Raw genomic sequence first — 23,158 nt, forward strand, 5'->3', positions numbered from 1 at the left:
TTAGCGTATAACCTATTTAAGGCCACGTTTTGATATAAAACTTTTTACCCACTGATGTTATATAATATTTTGGGATTTTTGAAGATTTTTATTTAATTTTTGGCTGATCGTATCATAGGTCTCTATGTTTGATTCGGTTAATACCGGTTTTGACCTTTTAAGTCATAAAATGAGTTTTATAAATCCTTTTGACCCCAAACCTTTTTCTACTGATTTTGTTGTTAAATAAATTATTTTGAGCATTCTGGAAATATAAAAATCCCAGCTTTCTTTTAAAAACCCGGAAACGGCTCTAAATCGCCTTTCTAAGCGTTTTTAGCGCATAGTATGCGCTATACCCATATTAAACGTATAAGGATTATACCTATTGATATATTTAGTGTATTTTTATAAAATAACAGTAAGTATAAATTTTTGAACTCAGGTTTCCAGTTTTGACATTTTTAGCCCTTGTGAAATTACCGAAATACCCCTACGGTGCATAGTTTGATTTTAAATGATAAGTTTTGTTTACGGGTCATACTCTACTGTTATAATATGTCAAATTAAGTATATTTACTGTATAAATCAGACCTGTAACTCAGATTCCCAATTTGACTCTTTTATAATCTTTTAAATGACCAAAATGCCCTTATGAGGCGTAAATTGAGTTTAAATTCATTCGGGGCATAATAGAACATAACTTGCTGATATTATAACATATTTAAAGCATATTATCTCAGGGAACTTGCATATGACTCTTGTGGTTACCCGTAACGCTCTTTTAGCGTTCGGTTCGGTTTATGTAACTAGTTTGCATAAATTGACCGAAACGGGTCAAACGTTATCATTTTTGTCTCAAAATCCAGAATGTATTTAGCATACCCATATTATACAAGTATTCAAACTTGTCGGGTCTAAAACACATTCTATCCGGTCTTCGCTTAATCGTGCGCTTGAACCGTATCGTCCTTAAACTAACCGGTCTAAGCTTAGGCTTAAATAAAGACCCGTTAGGAATCTAATAGGTTATTATAAACCTTTGTTCCAGAATAGGAGGCCCAGTAAAAGCTACCCTCACTTGCCAATTGTGATTTATACTTACTCAGGTAAATACTTTTAACTTATTTTCCCTATACGGGCTTGGGTTACGGTATATAGAATACCGCTTGATCGAGCGTACAAATCTTGCACCCTTGGGTGTTCAATTGAATAATTTGATCGGCTCGTTTAAACAGTCTTGTTTTACTTTAAGCCTTTGGGGGGTTAATGACCATGTCCCGGATATCCTTGGCATCATCTTACGGGATGGCCACGACCAGAGCACGAGGTAGGCGTACACCTGTCAGTGTATAACTCTTTAATGTGGTGTGTCTATTGATCTTTAACCCGGACAAGATCCGGGCTACTGAACGCACAAGTAACATGTAATTCGTTCACAAGATTATATTGCATAATTATCCCAAGTTATAAAAATATTATTATGCCATGTGCATTTAAATCAATTTTCAATCATTTTCAAAATGAGTCAGTTAATTTGTATTTACCAGTGTAAACTGACGTATTTTCCCAAAAGGTTAAGTGCAGGTACTACACGTACTAGGCTGGCTGTCTTCTAGAGCGTCCACAATAAGTCTCGCAAGCTTGGACGACAATAAAACTGTTGAACAATTATCTTATTTTATTTGATCCGCCTGTGGATCCGTTTCAACTACTAGTGATATTTAATATTACATTTATTAAAGTTGAAATGAATCTATCTTTGCTTCCGCTGTGCATTATTATATTGTGTTGTTTGTCTATGATGATGCCAACTACTTCACAATACCCCCACCGGGCCCACCGGTGACACGTGGAAATTAGGGGTGTGACACGTAGGTTTTACGTAAGTGTCCTGCTTAACCCGAGGACCATGGTAGATAGTCTAGTAACCGTGTATGTACGCGTAATAGTTCAATTCCATCATTCAACCCATTCCCTATCCCCGGGAATCCCATGCCTTGGTAAAGAGTGTGAACTCACCTTGGTTTGCTCGGTATGTTATTGCTTCTAGGGTTAATTAAATGTCTAAGTCCGTTACACACGACCTAGGATACATTGCACATGATTCGATGTGAGTATTTTACTTTCAATTATGTTTACAACTCTTTGGTGTTCAAACAGTAACATACGGTAACGTATCGCACAATAACATGCAGTATCATTCAGTAACACGTAGCATCATATCAGACAGTATCACATAATCGTATACAGTAGTAAACAGTAGCATGCAGTAGTATGTTGTTTTTCACATGGAGTTCTGAACTTGGCATCAACATAAACTCAGTCTTTTCAAACATTAACAACAGTGAATCATGTGTGCATATATTTACAGCTCGGACAACACATCATACATATGAAATTTGGACACATATACATCATTCAAACCTTAACAGATTCAATCATCAATTAACGTACACTCATGGCCTCATATTAATCATACACAAAGTCAGACAGGGCCTTGCCCTTCTTAAAAGCTCGGACAAGAAGTGAGGGGGGGGGCTTCCCTTGTTTAAAAGTCGGACAAAAGTCCATTGGCAAAAGTCGGACCATTGGGGTGGGTTTAAAGCTCGGATCATGGGGGTTTGGGATCAAAAGTCGGACAAAAGGGGGCAAGGGTCACAAAGTCGGACCCCCTTTCAAGTTTAAAGGTCGGACAAGGGTTTGGGGGCCAAAACTCGGACCATGTAAGGGTTTTAAAGGTCGGACCCTTTACAAGGGTTAAAGGTCGGACCATATGACAAGAGTTAAAGGTCGGACATCACATAAAGATCATGAAACTCGGACAACACTAGGGTTAAAGCTAAAAGTCGGGCCACTACTCCCATGTCTAAAAGTCGGACCCCACTTAATCAAACATCGGACCCTTTGATGTTTGATATAAAACTCGGACACTTAGTGTGTCTCAACAAGCTCGGACAACACTTGATGAAAAGAAACTCGGACCTTAACACCCTTTTAAAACTCAGACAACTACATTAGGGTTACGAAACTCAGACAAGCATAACAATCCAAATCTCTGACTAACAATAATGTGTGAAATTCCAATTTTTTTTTTCACAGAATCAAGTCATCAGTTACAACTTTCATTCACACGATCAAAAACCCTACTCAATCCTACGTATTGCAGAATTCACAAGCAATCAATCGATGATTACAACAATCATTATGTGAACAATCTTATTGGCATACAACTAATCATTCATCATAATCATCATTATCCAGAATCAAATCAAAATCACAGAATATTGTATGAGGAACTAGGGTTTTCATGAACACATAATCAAGAATCAAGAATTGATAATAATCAAGCAATCAATAAACAATTACCTTGTGTTGATTCTAGAGAAAATGTGGAAATCAAAAGTGATGAATGTCTTGTGCCAATGATGGTGGTGATGATGATTGCCAGAGAAAGTGAATGTACGTGCTTTGGTTTCTTGTGCGATGTTTAGTGAAGGATTAGGGTTAAGTATCATATAAGTTTCACTAATAACTCTACACACCCTTAATTATTATATTTTACAATAGTACACCATCTCAAACAGTTTCACAGTTTCACCACTAAGTTTATGCATTTAACAAATTTATCACAATTAACACATAACCATGCACAATCACACAATACACTTCATTGTATCAAACGTATACAATTCCATAGCAACTAATTGTGCAAATAATTAACTACACAAACAATGAACGTGCAATAAATGCGAAATAGGAATCTTGGAAATTCGAGTTGTCACAAATAGGCAGGATAATGGGTGGTGGATTGTCACACCCCGACCGGGTATAACATGCAACCGCGGAGGAAACGTCGGGGAGTGTTGAGACATAATTAATTGTTTCACAATTATGGTATACAAAGTTATATTTTATTTATTAAACACGAGAGTTACGTTGTTTCAAAACAGGAAATAAAGTGTTCAGAACATATTCAAACTAAGTCTATCTTCGTTTTATGTCTCTAAGGCACAGGTCCGCCCTAGTGTCACAATCGTCATCCTAAGCGATAGCTCCTGAAAACACATGTGAAAGTAGGTACGTCAGCATAAAAATGCCTGTGAGATACATAAGTTTGGTGAAAATGGGATTCATGATTTGAGTTTAAAGCAAACGTTTAATAACAGTCAGTCATGAACCTTGTAAATTGTTTTGTTTTGTAAATCATGTGAAAAACGATAAGATCAGATGATATGTATAAATAAAATGTAAGGTTAAATGAATAACCTAGTAAAATGAGTTTGTATAAGATAAGTTGTTTGTAAAAATAATGTCTTGTGAAGAATATGTTATTTGTGTAAAACATAATATGTCTAAACTGAAATGATTTAAATAATTCTACGATAGGTAGTATTATACAAACATTTATATATAGGAAGTACCAGCGGCGTATCCACCATGTTTGTATCATATTACATACGCCACGTTACTCAAACCATTTACCCAAACCAACCACCATGTAAATTGTTCGTGTATAAATCAGTTGTCAAGTGTTATTGTGTAAACCATATCAAAATTGTCCATGTTTAATGTAAACCACCAAGTGTGTATATAATTGTCAAATTGTTTATGTTTACTATAAATCATATTATGTGTATCCAAAATATTATGTATGGCATGTGAAATATATCAACTAGGCCATAGGTAAAAATGCACAAAAACAGGGTATTGAATTAAACATAGTTTAAGTCAAAGTATGTTTTGTGGAACAAATGCATGCTATACTGATACAAACATTTATGCGGTATTGTGAAAATGCATACATTCAAGCCTTTGTGACTGTGGTGATAGACCTTTAAACAAATTAAAGGTCTATATGTGTTATTGTTTATCGGATTCGGTCATTCCTTCCAATCCAAACAAACCCGAGATTTCAGGAATGGGAGTTGTCAAGTCCTATGGTACCATTACCTACTAACGGGCGGCATGATCGGTGTTAATGACTGTGACACCTGTGTCACCGTGACCATCAAACAAATACCAAGCCGATGAAATATTGTATTTCATACTTGGGATCTTGTATAAATATGTGTATCTTTTGCACATATCAATTCTTGTTCAATTTCAAACTCTACAACGCTTTCTGGAGAATTATACGCAAACTGGTGCATAAACGTACTCAGTTTAATGCGACAAATACTCCGGAACATCAACATATACTCAACATACCTTAAATAACCTTTACATGACTTAGAAATAAGTTTTGAAGGCTTTGGTATGACAAAAACAAGTTAATTCGCTTACAGGGACTAAACTTGACAAACTGCGAAAGTATGCCAATTTGAACTGTAACGAACATTCCGGAACATGTCCATAAGTTAAACATACCATAAATATCCTTTACATAGCTTAGAAATAGGCTTTAAGGGGTTTGGTATGCTAAAACAAACTTTTGGATCATTCAGGGACTAAAAGTGTCAAAAAGTGCATAAGTTTACACTTTCGCGCATAACTTACGTTCTGAATACATCCGGACATCCAAAAATTTATGTAAGCATCCTTATATTATGCCTTAGTGTTTGGCATGAGAAAAATCCATTCGTCACGCATTTTGGATCGTTTTTCGCGCTTATGCGCATTCCGTCGTAATTAACCGAACATCGCATTCGTACGGCCAAACGAACCAACATCCGACATATTTTTGAGCATGTTTCATGTCCACAATGTTTAGGCATCATTTTAGGGCCTTAAAGTTGGCTTTTTGGGCCTTAGAAGTGTCGGAAATGGCATAAACATGCAACAGGGACCAAAACTGCCATTTCTGAAAGTATGTGCAGATCAGGCATGCCCAGGCGGCCCGCCTGAGTTTGTGCATATCCTGATGCGGGCCGCATGGCCCCTTCAGTAACAGAAAGTTTGTCTTTCTTGCAAACTTGGCCTTTCAAACACACCAAAGGGCAATGCCCTTTCACAATCTCAGGAGCTAAGGGTCAAGATAAGGCACCACAACTTTGTGACAATTGTACGCATAAGATCGTGGCACGATATTCAAGAAACGATCCTAACGGCTTACTTTTCCTACAAATACCCCCCCCTTTTTGGTGAAAACCCACAAAAATCTGATCAAAAGCTCTAAGTTGGAACCTTTGTTTCATACCTGAGCCATTTTGATCTAGATTAGCATTCGGGGACCCTTCGTAAGTGTTCTTTCGTTCTTTTATTCGTTTTTTGAGTCCGAAAGTCAACGTTTTGTTGACTTTCTGCATTGACCAGCCTATGGTCAACACGAAGTTCGTTGGAACTTCATAACGTGAGCGTGATCACGATGGTTATAGTCCATGGCGACTATAACTACTGATTACCACGTTATCTAGGCTCAGTGACGAGTCGTAGTTTCGGCCAAAATGGGCATTCTTGCGTATTTTGTAACCAAACTACTCGTGAGCATCAAAGTCGTTTGTTTTGATGCCAAACCTGTTTTCTAAACTTAGTTAAGCATGTTCTAACATGCTTAGCTTGTCACTTTTAGTATAGTGCTTATATAGGGTCGTAAGGTAAGCGATCTAAACCATCGCTTATACTTTCGAACCCGACCCATTTGGTCGATCATTAGGGTCCGACCAAACACATTAGGTGACCATAGCTGTAACCTTCTGAGGTTATACCTTGTGGTCACGATGTTAGGCGTTCCAAACGCGTTCTACGCGAACGACGCGTTAAGGTAGCATAGGCTACCTAAACGGGTCGTAATGGGCTGTAAGCACTTAGGTTAGGTTTCATTTTAGTATGTAGGCTTGGTTAAACCATATTACACGAGTCTCCATACTCGTTTGGTTTACAAACCCGCATACTATCCGATTCTTCCGATTTAGGTCCGGTATATTAACATAGCTACCTATTAGGTGCCGTTTGATATTCCGTGATCTAGCATTGTTTGGTTATTATACAAGAACTTCAAAGCAATCTCAGGTGAGTAAATTGAACCCCTCTTTTACTGTTTTCCAAACTGTTTTGGGGTGAAACACATGTGCCTACTTGTTACTTTCATGCTTTCCATGTTTTCACATCATATACCTGCTATGTTCGTTAGTACATTATAGTACATGATTTCAATACATTTTATGCTATGTATGCCCATTGTGTGCATACTTAGTACATCACTTTACAATACATTTCATGCTATGTATGCCCATTGTGTGCATACTTAGTACATCACTTTACAATACATTCTATGCTATGTATGCCCGTTGTGTGCGTACTTAGTACATCGTTTTACATTACATTCTATGCTATGTATGCCCATTGTGTGCGTACTTAGTACATTGTTATACATTATATTTCATGCTATATATGCCCATTGTGTGCATACTTAGTACATGGTTTTACATTGCATTTCTGTTGCATATGCTCATCCAGCATATGAACACATTATGCAACATTTTGAACCGTTGTAACCATTTGACTATGTGAACCGTCTTACCCCTTTGATTACATGAACCGTCTGTAACCATTGAACCGTGTGAACCAGTTGTATCTGTTGACATGATTTACATTTGACAATAGACATTTGACTATACATAAACATTTCCACAATTGTTAAACATTTCATCCTGATGGTTTGGTTTGAGTAAGTGATTAAGTAACGAGGCGTGTGTAATATGATACAAGCATGGTGGATACGCCGCTGGTACTTCCTATATATAAGTGTTTGTATGGTATTACATATCGTAGCGTTATTTGAATCATTTCAATTTGAGACTTATGACATTTTATACAAATAACACACTTTTCACGAGACATTGTTTTACAAACGACTTATCTTATACAAACTCATTTTTTTTGGGTAAAGGGTTACCCCGGTTAATTTTATTACCACCAAACCAAATAAAACCAAGTGAAGGCTAAAAACACCTCCAGTTCTCAAGTATGACATGCCATACAAGAGTAAAACAAGCGACACAAACTAGATATCACACTAACAGTACAACTCGAGTCTTTCAACTCTAAAACAATATAACGCAAACAAGTAATCAGCCGCAGTCATCATCCGCAACACGCAACCCTCGCGGTAAGCTCCACTCCTGCAAGACATGCTCCGTGTGGACAGAATACCGAAACCTCATAGTGTGTAGCTTCATTCGGACCGTAAACAAAACGACCTCGATAAGCTGTTCTTTCGTTCTCCTTTTCGGTGTGAATAATCTTCTATTCCGTTCCTCCCAAACAAAGTAGACTGTTGCACCAACAACCAGCTTCGCAATGACATTTGCCGCCTTTTTTGAGTTAGCTATACTTAATAGATATTCAAAGATGTCATTCCATGAATTCTGAATAGCGCCCATGCCAGCTTTTTCCCGAACCCCATACCAAATATTCTTGGCTTCATCACACTCAAAAAACAAGTGCTCATGCGAGTCAGGCCCCCTTGAACACAACGAGCAGCATAACAGGTTAAGATTCATATTGCCCGAGTTCCATCGACTCATGACATCATGGGTTTTCAATTTTCGAAGAACAAGCAACCATAAGAGAAAAGAGTGGCGAGGTATAGCTTGCGGAAACCATACTACACTTGCCCATTGAACCTAGAGTGGGTAACAGCTGGTTACAACTCGGAATCAGGCCCTTAACTGCAATAACCCGATTTCTGTCGCTGGGCAGGCCTCGCGTCACGCCTAGGGCCCTAGGTGTGACACCTAGCCCCATCTGATCCTCAAATCTCTTTTAATGTTGAAGTTTTGGTCCTTGGTCCTTTGCTACGAGGTTTTGGCTATCAATCATGCTCATTAGACCCTCGAACTTGATTTTTAAGGACCTTGGGACATTTACAAACATGGAAAAGTCCTTGGGTAACTTTGCGCTCACCCGAAAAGTCATGAATTTCAACGTTGACGCATTTAACCCCATCCCACGCCGTTGACGTACTAAAATCAGTTTTTCGGCCGCCATTTGTACACCAAAACAACCTGTCATGATCATTTGCGTTTAATTCCGGTACCTGCATATCGAGCAAACCTGGAAACCGAGTAAACCAAGCCTCCGGCCACACCCATTCGCCATTAATACAAACATCAGCTACACAAGAGCTCATATTAAAACCCGCATTAGCAATGGTTCTAGGAGAAATAAAACTACCAAGCGGACACATTGCATCCCATTTATCAAACCAAGCACATGTGTTCGCCCCATCCCCAAGTTTCACCCATATATTATTTCGTATACTCTGTCTTAGCCCTAGCATCTTTCGCCAACTCCAGGTTATGTTATTTTTTACTGGAACCTCCCAAAAATTTCTCTCGCGAATACGGTATGCATGAATCCACTTGACCCATAGCGATTCCCGGTTCGTAAGCAGACTCCAAATGTGTGCCACCATTAGAGCTTTATTCATATCCCCGATCCTACGGATGCCCAACCCCCCTTCTGTTCTTGGCAAACAAACTATTTTCCAGTTAACCTTCGCTTTACCTTTAATGCCATTTCCTTGAGCCCAAAGGAACCTCCGCATGCGATTCTCCAAATCATTGATGATACGTTTAGGGAGAATGAAAACCGAAGCCCAATACACATGCAACGAAGATAGAACCGACCGAATAAGCTGTAACCTGCCCGCAAAAGATAAACTCTTATTTTTCCAATCAGTAATTCTAGCTTCCATTCTATCCACCAAAACTTTACAATCTTTGTAATAGAGGCGAGACGAGATAAGCGGAACTCCAAGATACTTCACTGGGAGAACCCCTTCCTCAAATGGCATAATAGCTAGAATACGAGCTTTCACAGAACTAGCCACGTTACCGAAGAAAACCGTACTCTTTAGCAAACTAGGGACAAGACCAGACATACAGTGTTCTCTTATTTATACATATCATCTGATCTTATCGTTTTTCAAATGATTTACAAGACAAAGCAAATTACAAGGTTCATGACTAAACATTTTCTCAAACATAAGTCATGAATTCCGTTTTCACAAAACCATTGTATCTCACAGGCATTTTTATGCTGACGTACCTATTTTCACATGTGTTTTCAGGAGATGATGCATAGGACTTATCAAGACATACTTAGGCGGACCTGTGCCTTAGTGACTTAAAACGAGACAAGAACTAGTTAATTTATGTTATGTATTCTTTGGTTCTTGTTTAAAGCAATGTAAACTTTAATGTTTGATTAATAAAACGAAACTTCATTTACCATGGATTTGAAACAATTGATTTTGTTACAACACTCCCCGGCATTTCCCCGCGGTTGCATGTTATACGCGGCCGGGGTGTGACAGAAAAGTTGGTATCAGAGCCAATGGTTATAGGGAATTAGGTTATCAGTAATGCTTTGACCTAGTCTATAACCTTCCTAGGACCCTAACGCGAGTTTACTTGCGTTTAGTCATAAAACAAATACCGTTACCTATCCTTAGGCGACGACCACAACAAGAACATAAATTTCAAAACCGCTTTGAAAACTAATCATCTGTTCTAGGATGATTGATTACTAGGTTTCGAACCCTCTGTTATAAGGTTTTGAACCCCTTTGAATTTTCAAAACTCTCATCAAAGTGTTGGGTCCTAAATAGTGTGAACACGTGCAAACTGGAAGAGTGAATGTCTGTACCCTGGGTTTTCTGTCTAAGGTTAGAGTGTTCGTACAAATCCACATAATCGAACCAGTCACTCTTACCTGGGAACTCTTGGGGTGAGTGTCCACTTATAGGCGAGCATGTCTTCGCGATACACTATGAGGATCTATTTGCTTTGATTCAGCCTTGGTGTTGTTTATTTGCTTCGTGGATTCAAACAAATGACCATCAACCATGATTATGGTCGGTAATTGTAACATCCTATTCTTACCCAATGCCATTTCATTCGTTTTCTTTCTTGTTTCTCTTTTAGAATGCCTCCTCGACGCAAAAACCAGATAGCGACTGCCGAACTGGCAGAGATCATTGCGCACCAAATGGCTGCTCAATTCCCAAACCTCTTTGCTCAATGGAACCAAGCCAACAACAACAATAATGCCCCTTGCAACTTCAAGACGTTCAACTCGGCTAAGCCATCAAAGTTTTCTGGGTCTCAAGGAGCGACTGCACTTCTGCAATGGTTCAAGAGTTTAGAGAACACCTTCAGACATGTTCAATGTCCAAACGAGCGAAAGGTAGAATTCGCATCTAGCGTCTTTGAGAAACGAGCTTTGACATGGTGGAATGGTGTGATGAGAGATAGGGTGCCGATGTGGCACTGGCTCAAACATGGCAAGAGCTTCGAGCTCTCATGATGAAGGAATTCTGTCCTCGTCACGAGATCAGGGCCTTGGAAACGGAGTTCGACGATCTTAAGCAAGTTAGCGGTGAGCATCGAGCCTACACGGACCGTTATGAGGAGTTAAGTTTGTTATGCCCGGATATGGTTACACCTTTGGATAAGGCAATCGAAAAGTACATTGATGGCCTCCCTGACTCAATACAAGACATTGTGACTGGTAGCAACCCTATGATCAGTTGAAGTCGACCCGCAAACGATAACAATTTGTTCTTCCAGTGCATAATACGCTTCTCTAATTTCTCCACAAGCACCCGGCAATCATTATATCTAAGCGTAGAAGAAATAAGAGGGACTCCCAAGTACTTGACAGGTAACTTGCCTTCCACAAAAGGCATAATGTCCAGAATCGCCTGTTTAACATGATCTTTCACATTACAAAAGAAAACCCGTACTTTTCTGGTTGTTAGGCACTAACCCCGACATCTTAAAGAATTTTGAAAGAGAGGACATAATACAATTAGCCGAATTCACTTCTCCTCTAGCAAAAAGAAATAGATCATCAGCAAAGCAGAGATTTATTATCTGCTGTTTTTCACATCTGTTATGAAATTTAAAAGAAGAATCTATCCAAACAGAATGCTGAAGAATACCCGTCAAAAACTCCACGACAAGAGTGAATAAATAAGGAGAAATAGGATCCCCTTGCCTTAACCCCCGTTTACCTCTGAAAAAACCATGAACCATGCCATTAACACATACCAAAAATGAAGTAGAAGAGACACAGATCATGATCCACTTCACCATGTTATTGTTAAAGCCAAACCCAAGAAGCACACTTTTCAGAAAACTCCAGTCCACCGTATCGTAAGCTTTCTGAATATCAACCTTAAAAGCACATCTTGGAGGCCCCACATTCTGATGATAGTTATGCATTAACTCTTGCGTTAATAAGATGTTATCCGAAATTTTCCTACCCGGAATAAAGGCCGATTGATTTATACTAACAATCTCATTCAAACCTCCCTTTATCCTATCAGCGATAATCTTACTGATACACTTGTAAAGAACATTACAACAAGCAATCAGGCGAAAATCAGTAACAACCATAGGAGTTGACACCTTTGGAATAAGAACTATAAGCGTATGATTCAGTTCCCGAAGCAAATTACTAGTGTCAAAAAAATCTTTAATAGCATTAACGATATCATTACCAACCAGAGGCCAAGCACTCTTAAAAAACGCAGCCGTAAAACCATCCGGACCCGGAACTTTATCATTGCCAATAGAGAACATCGCCTTTTTAACCTCCTCCTCCGTAACAGGACAAACCATATTCGTAGCAACATTGTGAGATAAAATTTTCGGAAATAAATCTGGAGCTGGTTGTAACGAGATATCACCTTGGTTGCCAAAAAATTTCTCATAGTGTTGAACAAAAGCTTTATACACACTATCACCTTCATAGAGATTCCCTTGCGTATCTTTAATGACATCAATCCTACTACAATGATTTCGAATTTTCAAAGAGGAATGAAAAAAAGCAGTATTCATGTCACCCGCACTCAACCAATCAACCTTAGCTTTTTGTTTCAGAAAACGCTCTTCATCCAACAAAGCATCTTGAAGGTCACGGCTAACCGATGATTCCTCAGTCCGAAAATCAACATTTTGCGGCTCTTGATCAATCCTTTGCTGAATAGCATCTAACTTCAAACGAATAGTTTCAACCTTCTTGTGGAGATTACCCTGTCTGAACAGCAACGAACGAAGAGGGTGTTTAAGAGACCGTAACTTCTTGACAACTCGAAATTGGTGAACCCCATCAACATTAATTAGCCAATGCTTATTAACAATCTCCAAAAATTCTGGTTTAAAAACCAAAAATTAGCAAACTTAAACGGCCTCGGTTTGAGTTTCATAGCTTCCGGAATAGACAAGATACAAGGGCAATGGTCCGAAAGTCTATACGGCTTGAAAATGGCAACCGAGTTCGGGTATTCAGTAAGAAACGGAGTGTTTCCCATTACCCGATCAATTTTCTTTAGTAATCCCACACCTTTTTTAGGCTTTTGGTTCCACGTAAAATGAATACCAGTGCGATTAATATCCACAACTTCAATGTCATCAACACATTCCTGAAAATCCCTCATACCAATCGAAATGGATGAAGAACCCATCGAATTATCTTCTATGTTAAGAGCCGAGTTAAAATCACCCATAATACACCAAGGCCGATCCGCAACAAAAACTTTATGCATAGACAGAAGATGCCATAACTCCCTCCGCGTAACATAATAATTATCGGCATACACAATAGAACAGAAGAGCATTCTCTTATCCAATTTAAAAACAAGCTGTAAGTGAATAACCTGAGGAGATTGAGCAACGATCATTACATCAAAAATAGTTGGATTCCATCCAATGATAATTCTTGTGCCTTTGTTACAACACCCGCCATTTGAAGTCCAATCCCACGATCTAAAAACCGCCTTACACACTTTACCCAATTTACCAACATCAACATGGGACTCTAATATAGCACACAAGCTCAAATTATAATCCTTAACTGCATGACGAACCTCCATTTGTTTAAGCGGGCGGTTCAACCCCCTTATATTCCACACTGCAATACTAACCATCAGTAACTATTTGAGAAGGAGTGCTTGCCCCTTTTGTTTTATTTAAATTTACTGATCCTTGAGCCATAAAAACATCCATTTCATTATAAACCTCTTCGGCCTCATCTCCATCCGAGCCCTCAAATCCCGAATCCGTGTTCTTTTTGCTTGTACCCGTTTCCGGGTCGACTTTATTCAGAATATCGAAAGGGTTGTTCGATGCCTTTGGCTTCGGTCCGGTATTCTCATTCGCCTTGGATTTTGATACTGGCCGGTATTCAAACTTTGATTGTTTATTCACCTGAATACCCGGCCTTCTAGCTACTTTCTTAGCATGCACCTCGGTATAACCATCTTGATCCACCACCGGAACCTTTTTCACTTGCTTGTTCCTTTGGGCATTACGGTTGTAATCTTCATATTTAGCATTACCCGATTTGATCAGCTTCTTGGGACACATCTCGTTTGAATGGCCAAATACACAACAAGTTGCACAACGATGTGGGCTCCATTCATATTCTACAAACATAGTCTCTTTGGTAAAACCATCCCCTTCCGTTTCCGGAATTGCTATTGTAATCTCTTCTCGGAGCTCCTTTTCCGCCGAAATCTCCACCAATGCTCTAGCATAACTACTGCGACCCCAAGAATCCATACACATAGACGTTGTGAACGAATCAAGCATTTTTGGTTCTCCAATTGTTGTTGCAATTAGGCTAAGACCATCTTCCGTGTAAGCAGCAATTGGAACCTCATGAATTTTTACCCAAAGTTGCACTCGTTTCACCTCTTTCTTTTCCAATTTGGTCGTAGGACTCCATGTATTCAGAAACAATGGTTGAGCCCTAATAATCCACGGACCATCTTTAAGAACATTTGGCATCCCGACTTCATCATTAAACTTAAAAAAGAAAAAACCATTTGCATTCATCATCGTTTTTTCCAAACCATATTTTTTCCAATTAACCTTAACATAGTAGTCAACCACCGGGAATGCAAGACGATCTCCCAAAAAATAACCATATAAAGTGTTCGCCAGTTTATCCTTCACCGATCGGACAGATTCCTTCGGAAGAAAAACATCACAACCTTCTTGGACAACCGAACTAGATAAAGCTCGAAAATTAACTTTCTGCTCTTTGTTTGTTGTTACCGATTCCGCATAAGACTTGGGTTTAGAGCTACTACTCTGAACCGAATGTAAATCCTGAAAACCATATGCATCCATATTATCCGCTGGGGTTTGATTCGCCGACGACAGAACAGGCACGGTGATCTTTTCCAATTCATTAATAACATTAAACATCTTCGGATCAGACTGAACATTCTGAATCGTACCTCTCCTAGGAAGCACGGGATTACCATCTATAGAGACCACTCTACTCGCTAATCCTTTAAGGGGTAATGGCGGCTTACCTCTATCATCCCTGGGAACATCAGCAGATTTTGAACGATCCTCCATTGAAACAGACAGCAACTCTCTCAATTAAACAGCGAATGAAGCAAGCATGCACACAAGAACAACGTGAAATCAAGAGACCAAGAGACCGAAAAACAAAAGACACAAGAAACCCTAAGGCATAAAGGGTATTTTGGTAATTTTCCTAAGGCATAAGAACTACTTATCATACAACTATTTAAACGACGTGACCATAAGGTATAACCTCGGAAGGTTATTCCCTATACAACTATGGTCACCCTAAAGTGTTTAGTCAGATCCTAATGATCGACCAAATGGGTCGGGTTCGAAAGCATAAGCGATTGATTAGATCGCTTACCTTTACGACCCTAAATAAGCACAAATCTAAAAGCGACGAGCTAAACATGCTAGAACATGTTTAGTAACGTTAGAAAACAGGTTTGGTATTAAAATAAACGGTTTTAATACCTTAGAGTAGTTTTGTTACAAAATACGCGAGAAAACGCATTTTGGCCGAAACTACGACTCGTCACTGAGCCTAGATAACGTGGTAATCAGTAGGTATAGTCACTAGGGACTATAACCATCGTGATTAAGCTCACGTTATGAAGTTCAAACGAACTTCGCGTTGGCCATAAACTGGTCAATGCAGAAAGTCAAACACAGTTTGACTTTAACGCTAAAATGAACGAAAAACGCGAAAGAATACTTATAGAAGGTCCCCGCAAGATTCGAACCCGATTCACTCTCAGGTAGGAAGCATATACTTCCACTTAGAGAGTGTAGAATCAGATTCAAATGTGAGGAAAATGATCAAGACAAGGTGGGTATTTATAGGAATGCTAGAACCGTTATGATCGTTTATCGGGAAACGAGCTTCGATCTAGTCCGTACACCTCATACCCACTGTTTTGAGAAACCATGGGCATAAAAAACAAGCACATAGAATCAAAGAAACCAGGTGCAAAGGTGTGCAACAGCTGGAACAAGCTGGAAAACACATTCTGATGTCTGGGACCTGCTTATGGACCGTAAGACCATTCCCATACGATCCGTAAGGACCTTGCAGGTCTGAGACTTTCCAGAAATTGCAAAATGGTCCCTGCACTTAAGAAACATGCATTTCGGCCCATTTTTGACACGTTTAAGCCCCGTTAACCCCATTTCAAAGCTCTATAATGAAGTTAAAGTATAGGAAACTTAAAATCTGCTAAAAAATATGTCGGATGTCGGCTCGTTTGGTCGTACGGTTGCGTTGTTCGGTTAATTATGACGGAAGTCGTAACGGACGCAAAAACGGTCCAAATTGTGCGACGAATGGATTTTTAACAAGCCAATCATTAAAACAAAATATTTTGATGATTACATAAATTTTTGGATGCCCGGATGTATTCAGAACGTAAGTTATGCGCGAAAATGCAAACTTATGCAGTTTTTGACGCTTTTAGTCCCTGAATGAGCATAAAGTTTATTTTTAGCACACCGAACCCCTCAAAGCCTATTTCTAAGCTATGTAAAGGATATTTAAGGTGTGTTTAACTTATTTTTTTTGGGTAAAGGGTTACCCCGGTGAATTTTATTAAAAAGAATAAAGAATCACGCAAGTGTACCAAAGTAGCACACAAGAGCTAGACTTGGCATACCAAGACTAGCACAACCAAAACAGACAAAAACAAAGCAACCAACCCACAAAAGCAAAAACCGACCAAAACAAAACAAACAGCCCAAAGCCTAACCATAGGCAACTAATAACATAGACTCTACACAAAAGACTCTAGCCCGGATCAATGTTTAAAGCCTTCACTTAGAACTTCCATCTCTCCAACATCAGCGGGTGTTTCAGACCTCTCCCAGCCTTGAAAGTCATCAGCTTTAGGCGAACCGTATGAAGAATAATGTTTGCAATCATTGTAGCGTTTCGCAGATTTGTAGAAAACAGCCTGTTGTTTCTTTCTTGCCATATGAAATAAGAAGAAGCAGCCACAACCAACTTACTTACAACACTCCTCGTTGAATTATTAGTAGCATGTTGAGAAAGCCACGTAATAATGGAATCCCAGTTTGCATCAATAGAGTCCATATAAGCCATATCTTTCACCCGATTCCACACCTGCAAAGCATAAGAGCACCGAAAGAATAAATGGTCCCGAGAATCTTTACCGTGCTTACACAGTGGACAGCACATTAGATTTAAATTAGTTGCACTTCCAGCATCCCAGATTCCCATTCGATCCTGAGTTTTTAGTTTATTCTTAATAACTAGCCACAAGTGAAAAGAATGTCTCGAGATACACTGACTGAACCACACCAAATTAACCCAATCAACCTCCTCACCACGCGCCCGTATGCTCTCCCAAGCCTCTCTAGCACTGAAATCCGATATATTTCCCTGCCTATCCTTCCAAACGATCTTATCAGGAACATCATGGACAAAAGTCGGTGTCGTTAAAGTAATCAGAACCGGATAAAGGTCGAACCAAGCAATCGGCCACTTCCAACCATTTTGATTATCAATGAGGTCCGACACAGAGGTTTGCATGCTAAACCCCGCCCCATGAATTCGTCTAGGAGTAATGAAATCCCGCAAAGGGCTATGAGAGCACCAATTATCGTACCAAGCATTAGCCTTCCTGCCATCACGAATCAAGAACCAAATGAACGGACGAACAGATGACCGGATAGATAAGATTTTCCTCCACCCCCATGTCATACTACCACGATAAGGGAGCTCCCAAAAGTTTTTCCCTTTGATCCTGTAAGAATGAACCCATTTTACCCAGAGAGAATCCCGTTTAATAAGAATGCTCCACATATGATTAGCAAGAAGTGCTTTATTCGAGTCATGAATTCTTCGAATACCCAATCCGCCTTCTGATTTTGGAAGGCAAACATTTTTCCAAGCAACCTTCGGATAAGAACCTTTGGCCGCCCCACCACTCCAAAGAAAATTACGCATTCGCTTTTCAATGTCACCTACAATACGGACCGGAAGCATAAAAACTGAAGCCCAGTAAACGTGCATAGCCGAGATGACCGAATTAATTAATTGAAGCCTTCCTGCAAAAGAGAGCGACTTGTTTAACCAATGCTCTATTTTTTTGTCAACTCGGTCCACTAGAATTTTGCAATCCTTAAACGATAGCTTAGTCGAGATCAAAGGAACTCCCAAGTACTTAACGGGAAGCTCTCCCTCCTGAAACGGAAGAAGAGAGCAGATAGCTTGCTTCATTTGAGGCGAAACGTTACTGAAGAAGACCGTGCTTTTAGCTAGATTCGGGGTAAGACCCGAAATTCTAGTGAACAAATCCAAAGCATCCCTCATGATTCTAATAGACACCATGTCCGGGTTAGCAAAAATAAACAAGTCGTCAGCGAAGGACACATTAATAATCTTCTGAAGTTTACACTTATCATGGTATCTGAAAGTAGGATGATCATCGGCTGCCTTGTGTAATAATAAAGAAAGTACCTCCATGACCAAGGTGAACAAATAAGGGGATATAGGATCGCCCTGTCTGAGCCCCCTCCTACCCTTGAAGTAACCACAAAGATTCCCATTGATGCTAAGAGAAAACGACACAGTAGAGACACACGTCATAATCCATCCTACCATTTTTGTAGGGAATCCGAACCTGGTAAGGATAGACTTGAGAAACGTCCAGCTAACTGTGTCATATGCTTTCTGGATGTCAATTTTGAAGGCACACCTCGGCTTTCCCCTATGTAAATGGTAGTTGTGCATAAGTTCCTGCGTAAGAAGTATGTTGTCCGAGATTTTCCTACCAGGAATAAAAGCCGATTGGCTAATATCAACCAAGCTAGCCAAACTACCTTTAATTCTCTCCGACAAGATCTTACTAATGCATTTAAGAATGACGTTGCAACAGGATATCGGCCTATACTCCGAAACCGAAGAGGGAGTGGAAACTCTGGGAACCAAGGCAATTATTGTATGGTTAACTTGCTGAAGCAGTTTACCATTCTCAAAAAATTGAAGGATAGCGGCCGAAACTTCATCACCTACTACATCCCACGCTTTCTTAAAAAATACCGAAGTATATCCATCAGGACCCGGAGCCTTGTTGTCGGCAATACTGAACATAGCCGCCTTGACTTCCTCACATGTAACTGGCCGAATCATATGATTAGCTGAACTCGGGTTTACGGTATTTACAAAAAGGTCGTCCATGTTTAAATCTTCCACTGCAGCTTCAATACCCAAAAAATTAGCATAGTGGTCAACTAGAGCTTTCTCAACATCCACACCTTCGTGCTGAACACCATTAGCATCTTTAATCAAATGGATTTTATTCCTGGCATTTCTACTTTTGACAAAATTATGAAAAAAGGAAGTATTGCCATCACCCGCACTTAGCCAATCAAGCTTAGCTTTTTGTTTTAAAAATGATTCCTCATCATAAGAAGCACAATGGAACTTCTTAATTAGCTCAGTTTCATTATCCCAAAGCAAAGTATCAAACGGATTTAGATCTATTTGGCGGTGAACTTCATCCAGCTGCAATCTCAGGTCTTTGACTTTAGCATGTAAATTACCTTGATCATGAAGCAACTTCCTTAACGGAGATTTCAGATTTCGAAGCTTTTTTACTACAGAAAGCATCGGAATGCCCTCTATATGTCTGCTCCATTCAGTCACAACACACGCTTTGAACTCATCTTTATTGGCTATAAAATTTGCAAACTTAAACGGTTTGGGCTTTGGCCGGCAAACCCAATCCATTTTAAGAATGCACGGCGTGTGATCGGATACCCTATAAGGGTGATATAGCACATGAGCATTAGGAAACATATCCAAGAAACTTACATTCCCCATAACCCGGTCTATTTTCTTAAGGATACCAATCCCTTCCCTTGGCTTTTGGTTCCACGTAAAATGAAGCCCATGCCCCGGGATATCAAGAAGCTCAGAATGTTGAACACAATCAAAAAAATCCCTCATACCTATAGACGGAGCAGACGAACCACGTAAAACATCATCCAAGTAAAGGGCCGAGTTGAAATCCCCTAGGACAATCCACGACTGGTTACCAACAACCAACTTATGCTTCATCAAATCTTGCCATAACTCCCGACGCTCCTGATAAGTATTCTTTGCATAGACAAAAGACACAAACATACGAGTATCCTGAGTTGTTGGCTTGAGCTTGACATGCACTACCTGATCCGTTTGGGCTAAGACCATAAGATCAACCACATCGTTGTTCCAGCCTATTATGATTCTAGTACCTCTATTACAAACACCACCATTCGAGGTCCACTCCCATTGTTTAAAGACTCTACTGCATATCTTAGAAAGCTTTGACACCTCCACATGAGATTCTAGAATGGCACAAACACTCAAACGATTATCTTTCACTATATGTTGAACCTCTCTTTGTTTCAGGGGACGGTTCAAGCCCCTTATATTCCAAGCAGCAATGCTATCCATAAAAACCCATATCACCGGGAGTGCTTGCCCCCTCAGAGTTGACCTTCTTCTTATTTGCTGACATGAACGACGAAATTTCCGTGTGACATGGATCTATTAATGCTTCCTCACCCTCCAAGTTTGAATTCTGATTTTTTGAATTGTTTTCCTCCATATTTGTTCCCTCCAACGTATCATTTTTCAGCTCTGATGAGCTCTGCCCATTTAGATTATCCGAATTGAATCCATCCCCTCCTAACATTTCATATTTGTTATGCAAGTTGACTACCAGGTCAACTTCCTTTAAGTCCCCTTGGTTTTTGGTTCCCGATGTACTAGCACCTGCCATGTTTTGCTTAGGTTTGTATATAAACTTCGGCCTTTGCTTCTTTTGCGGAAAACCATGCTTGGCAGTCTTTCTTTTATCCATTATGAAACCCTCTTCGTCAATTATAATCTGCTTTGCTTTCTCCTTGGAAACCCTTGGACATGAAGAAATATTATGGCCGAATAAACAACAAGTTTCACAATGGTGAGGTTTCCATTCGTATTCCACCTTAACTCTCTCCATCACAAATCCTTCTTCATCCATTTTTGGAATGGCAACCACTACATGAGATTTTAGTTCCTTATCAGCATTTATCTCAACCATTGCACGAGCATAACTAGTTCTACCCCAATTCTCAATGCACATATCCGCCGTATAACTATCTAACCTTTTCGGAATTCCCACCTTAGAGGCCAGCAAACTCAGACCATCATCTGTGTATACGGCCAAAGGAACATTATGTAGCCTAATCCGTACTGGAACCGACTTAATTCCCTCCTTCTTTAAACTTACAGACGGACCCTAGATATTCAGGAATAACGGCATTTTCCTAATCAGCCATGGACCATTATCTAGAACCTTATGCATACCCTCCTTGGATTCAAATTTGAAAAAGAAAAAACCATCTGAGTTCATCATAAGCTTAACGAATCCATATTTCGCCCATACATTCTTAACATAGTACTCAACAACGGGAAAAGGCAATCTATCACCTAGAAAGTAACCGTAAAGAACATTCTCAAATTTCTTTTGAACCTGTCGTATAGCTTCCTTAGGAATAACAACATCCGCCTCCTCCACACTCTCCAAAGACTCAAGCAATCTGAAATTTACCTCACGCTTAGCTGTCGTATTGATCTTCACTCTATCCGCATACGACCCTTGGAAACCCTTGATATTCTCTCCCTCCTCAAGATTCTGAACAGATTGAGAACACACCTGATCAACAGGCACTGTGACTTTCGTAAGCTCATCAATAATGTTAATAGGTTTCGGATCAGGTTGCAAGTTCTGAAAGCTTCCCCGACGTGGTGCTAAAGGGTTACCATCAATAGACACAATACGGCTAGCAATACCCTTAACCATTAAAGGCGGCTTACCTCGATCATCCTTAGGAATATTTGCAGCTTTGTTACGTTCATCATGAAGAGACGAATTATAGTTCTCCATTACTCAAAATACCGCACACCATGCAAAGAAAGAAACCCGAACAGAAATCAACAAGACCTACGGCAACAATGGCAGTATAAAACCCTAGAATGAAGAAACGAAAAACCCTAATCTCAACTTCAAAATATTAGAAACCTAGGTGAAGTCTAGCAACCTTACTCAGAAGGCACGACAACACCCCAGTACCTAACCCAAATCGATCAAGATTAAGGTTGCAAAGAAAGAATTAGGGTTTCTAGATGAAATCGCCAAAATCGCCTAGGCACCAGAGAAAGCCATTTTTCTCAGGTGTGTTTAACTTATGGCCATGTTCCGGAATGTTCGTTACAGTTCAGATTGGCATACTTTCGCAGTTTGTCAATTTTAGTCCCTGTAAGCGAATAAACATGATTTTGCCATACCCAAGCCTTCAAAACTTATTTCTAAGTTATGTAAAGGTTATTTAAGGTATGTTAAGCATGAATTGATGTTCCGGAGTATTTGTCGCGTTAAACTGAGTACGTTTACGCACCAGTTTGCGTATAATTCTCCAGAAAGCGATATAGAGTTTGAAATTGGATAAAAGCCAAAACATGAAAAACATCAAACATAAAGAAACAAACATTTGGATCAAATAACTTTATTTTATTGATAACTGAATTGTTCACAATGATTACAAGCACAAATGTCACAGTCTCCCCTACTTGTGGAAATTTCGTCCCGAAATTTGTTTAGAGGAAACTCGTGAGAATAGATGCGGATACTTCGCCTTCATTTGATCTTCACGTTCCCAAGTAAACTCAGGTCCACATTTAGATTCCCAGCGAACTTTAACCAACGGAATGCGCTTGCGTTTAAGCCATTTGACTTCGCGATCCAAAATTTCCACAGGTTTCTCAACAAAATGTAGTGTTTTATCAACACGGATCTTGTCAAGTGGTATGTGGAGATTCTCATATGCTAGACACTTCTTGAGATTGGATACATGGAAGGTTG

The 23,158-nt window shown here is 39.6% G+C and overlaps 2 protein-coding genes across 2 annotated transcripts; both read right to left on the bottom strand.

The window, feature by feature from the left end:
- Positions 1-7,991: 7,991 nt before the first annotated feature.
- Positions 7,992-8,423, bottom strand: LOC110914566. The gene has a single exon (XM_022159356.1). The coding sequence runs from the start codon at positions 8,421-8,423 to the stop codon at positions 7,992-7,994; it is 432 nt and encodes a 143-aa protein (XP_022015048.1).
- Positions 8,424-17,061: 8,638 nt separating this feature from the next.
- LOC110914567 lies at positions 17,062-22,183 on the bottom strand. Its single transcript, XM_022159357.1, has 4 exons — positions 21,593-22,183; positions 20,713-21,535; positions 20,437-20,597; positions 17,062-20,355 (listed from the first exon to the last, which is right to left on the bottom strand). Exons 1-4 carry the CDS (start codon positions 22,181-22,183, stop codon positions 17,062-17,064), a joined length of 4,869 nt encoding a protein of 1,622 aa, XP_022015049.1.
- Positions 22,184-23,158: the final 975 nt, after the last annotated feature.

Source organism: Helianthus annuus, chromosome 15 (assembly GCF_002127325.2).
Source record: "Helianthus annuus cultivar XRQ/B chromosome 15, HanXRQr2.0-SUNRISE, whole genome shotgun sequence".
In the NCBI taxonomy this organism is placed as follows: Eukaryota; Viridiplantae; Streptophyta; class Magnoliopsida; order Asterales; family Asteraceae; genus Helianthus; species Helianthus annuus.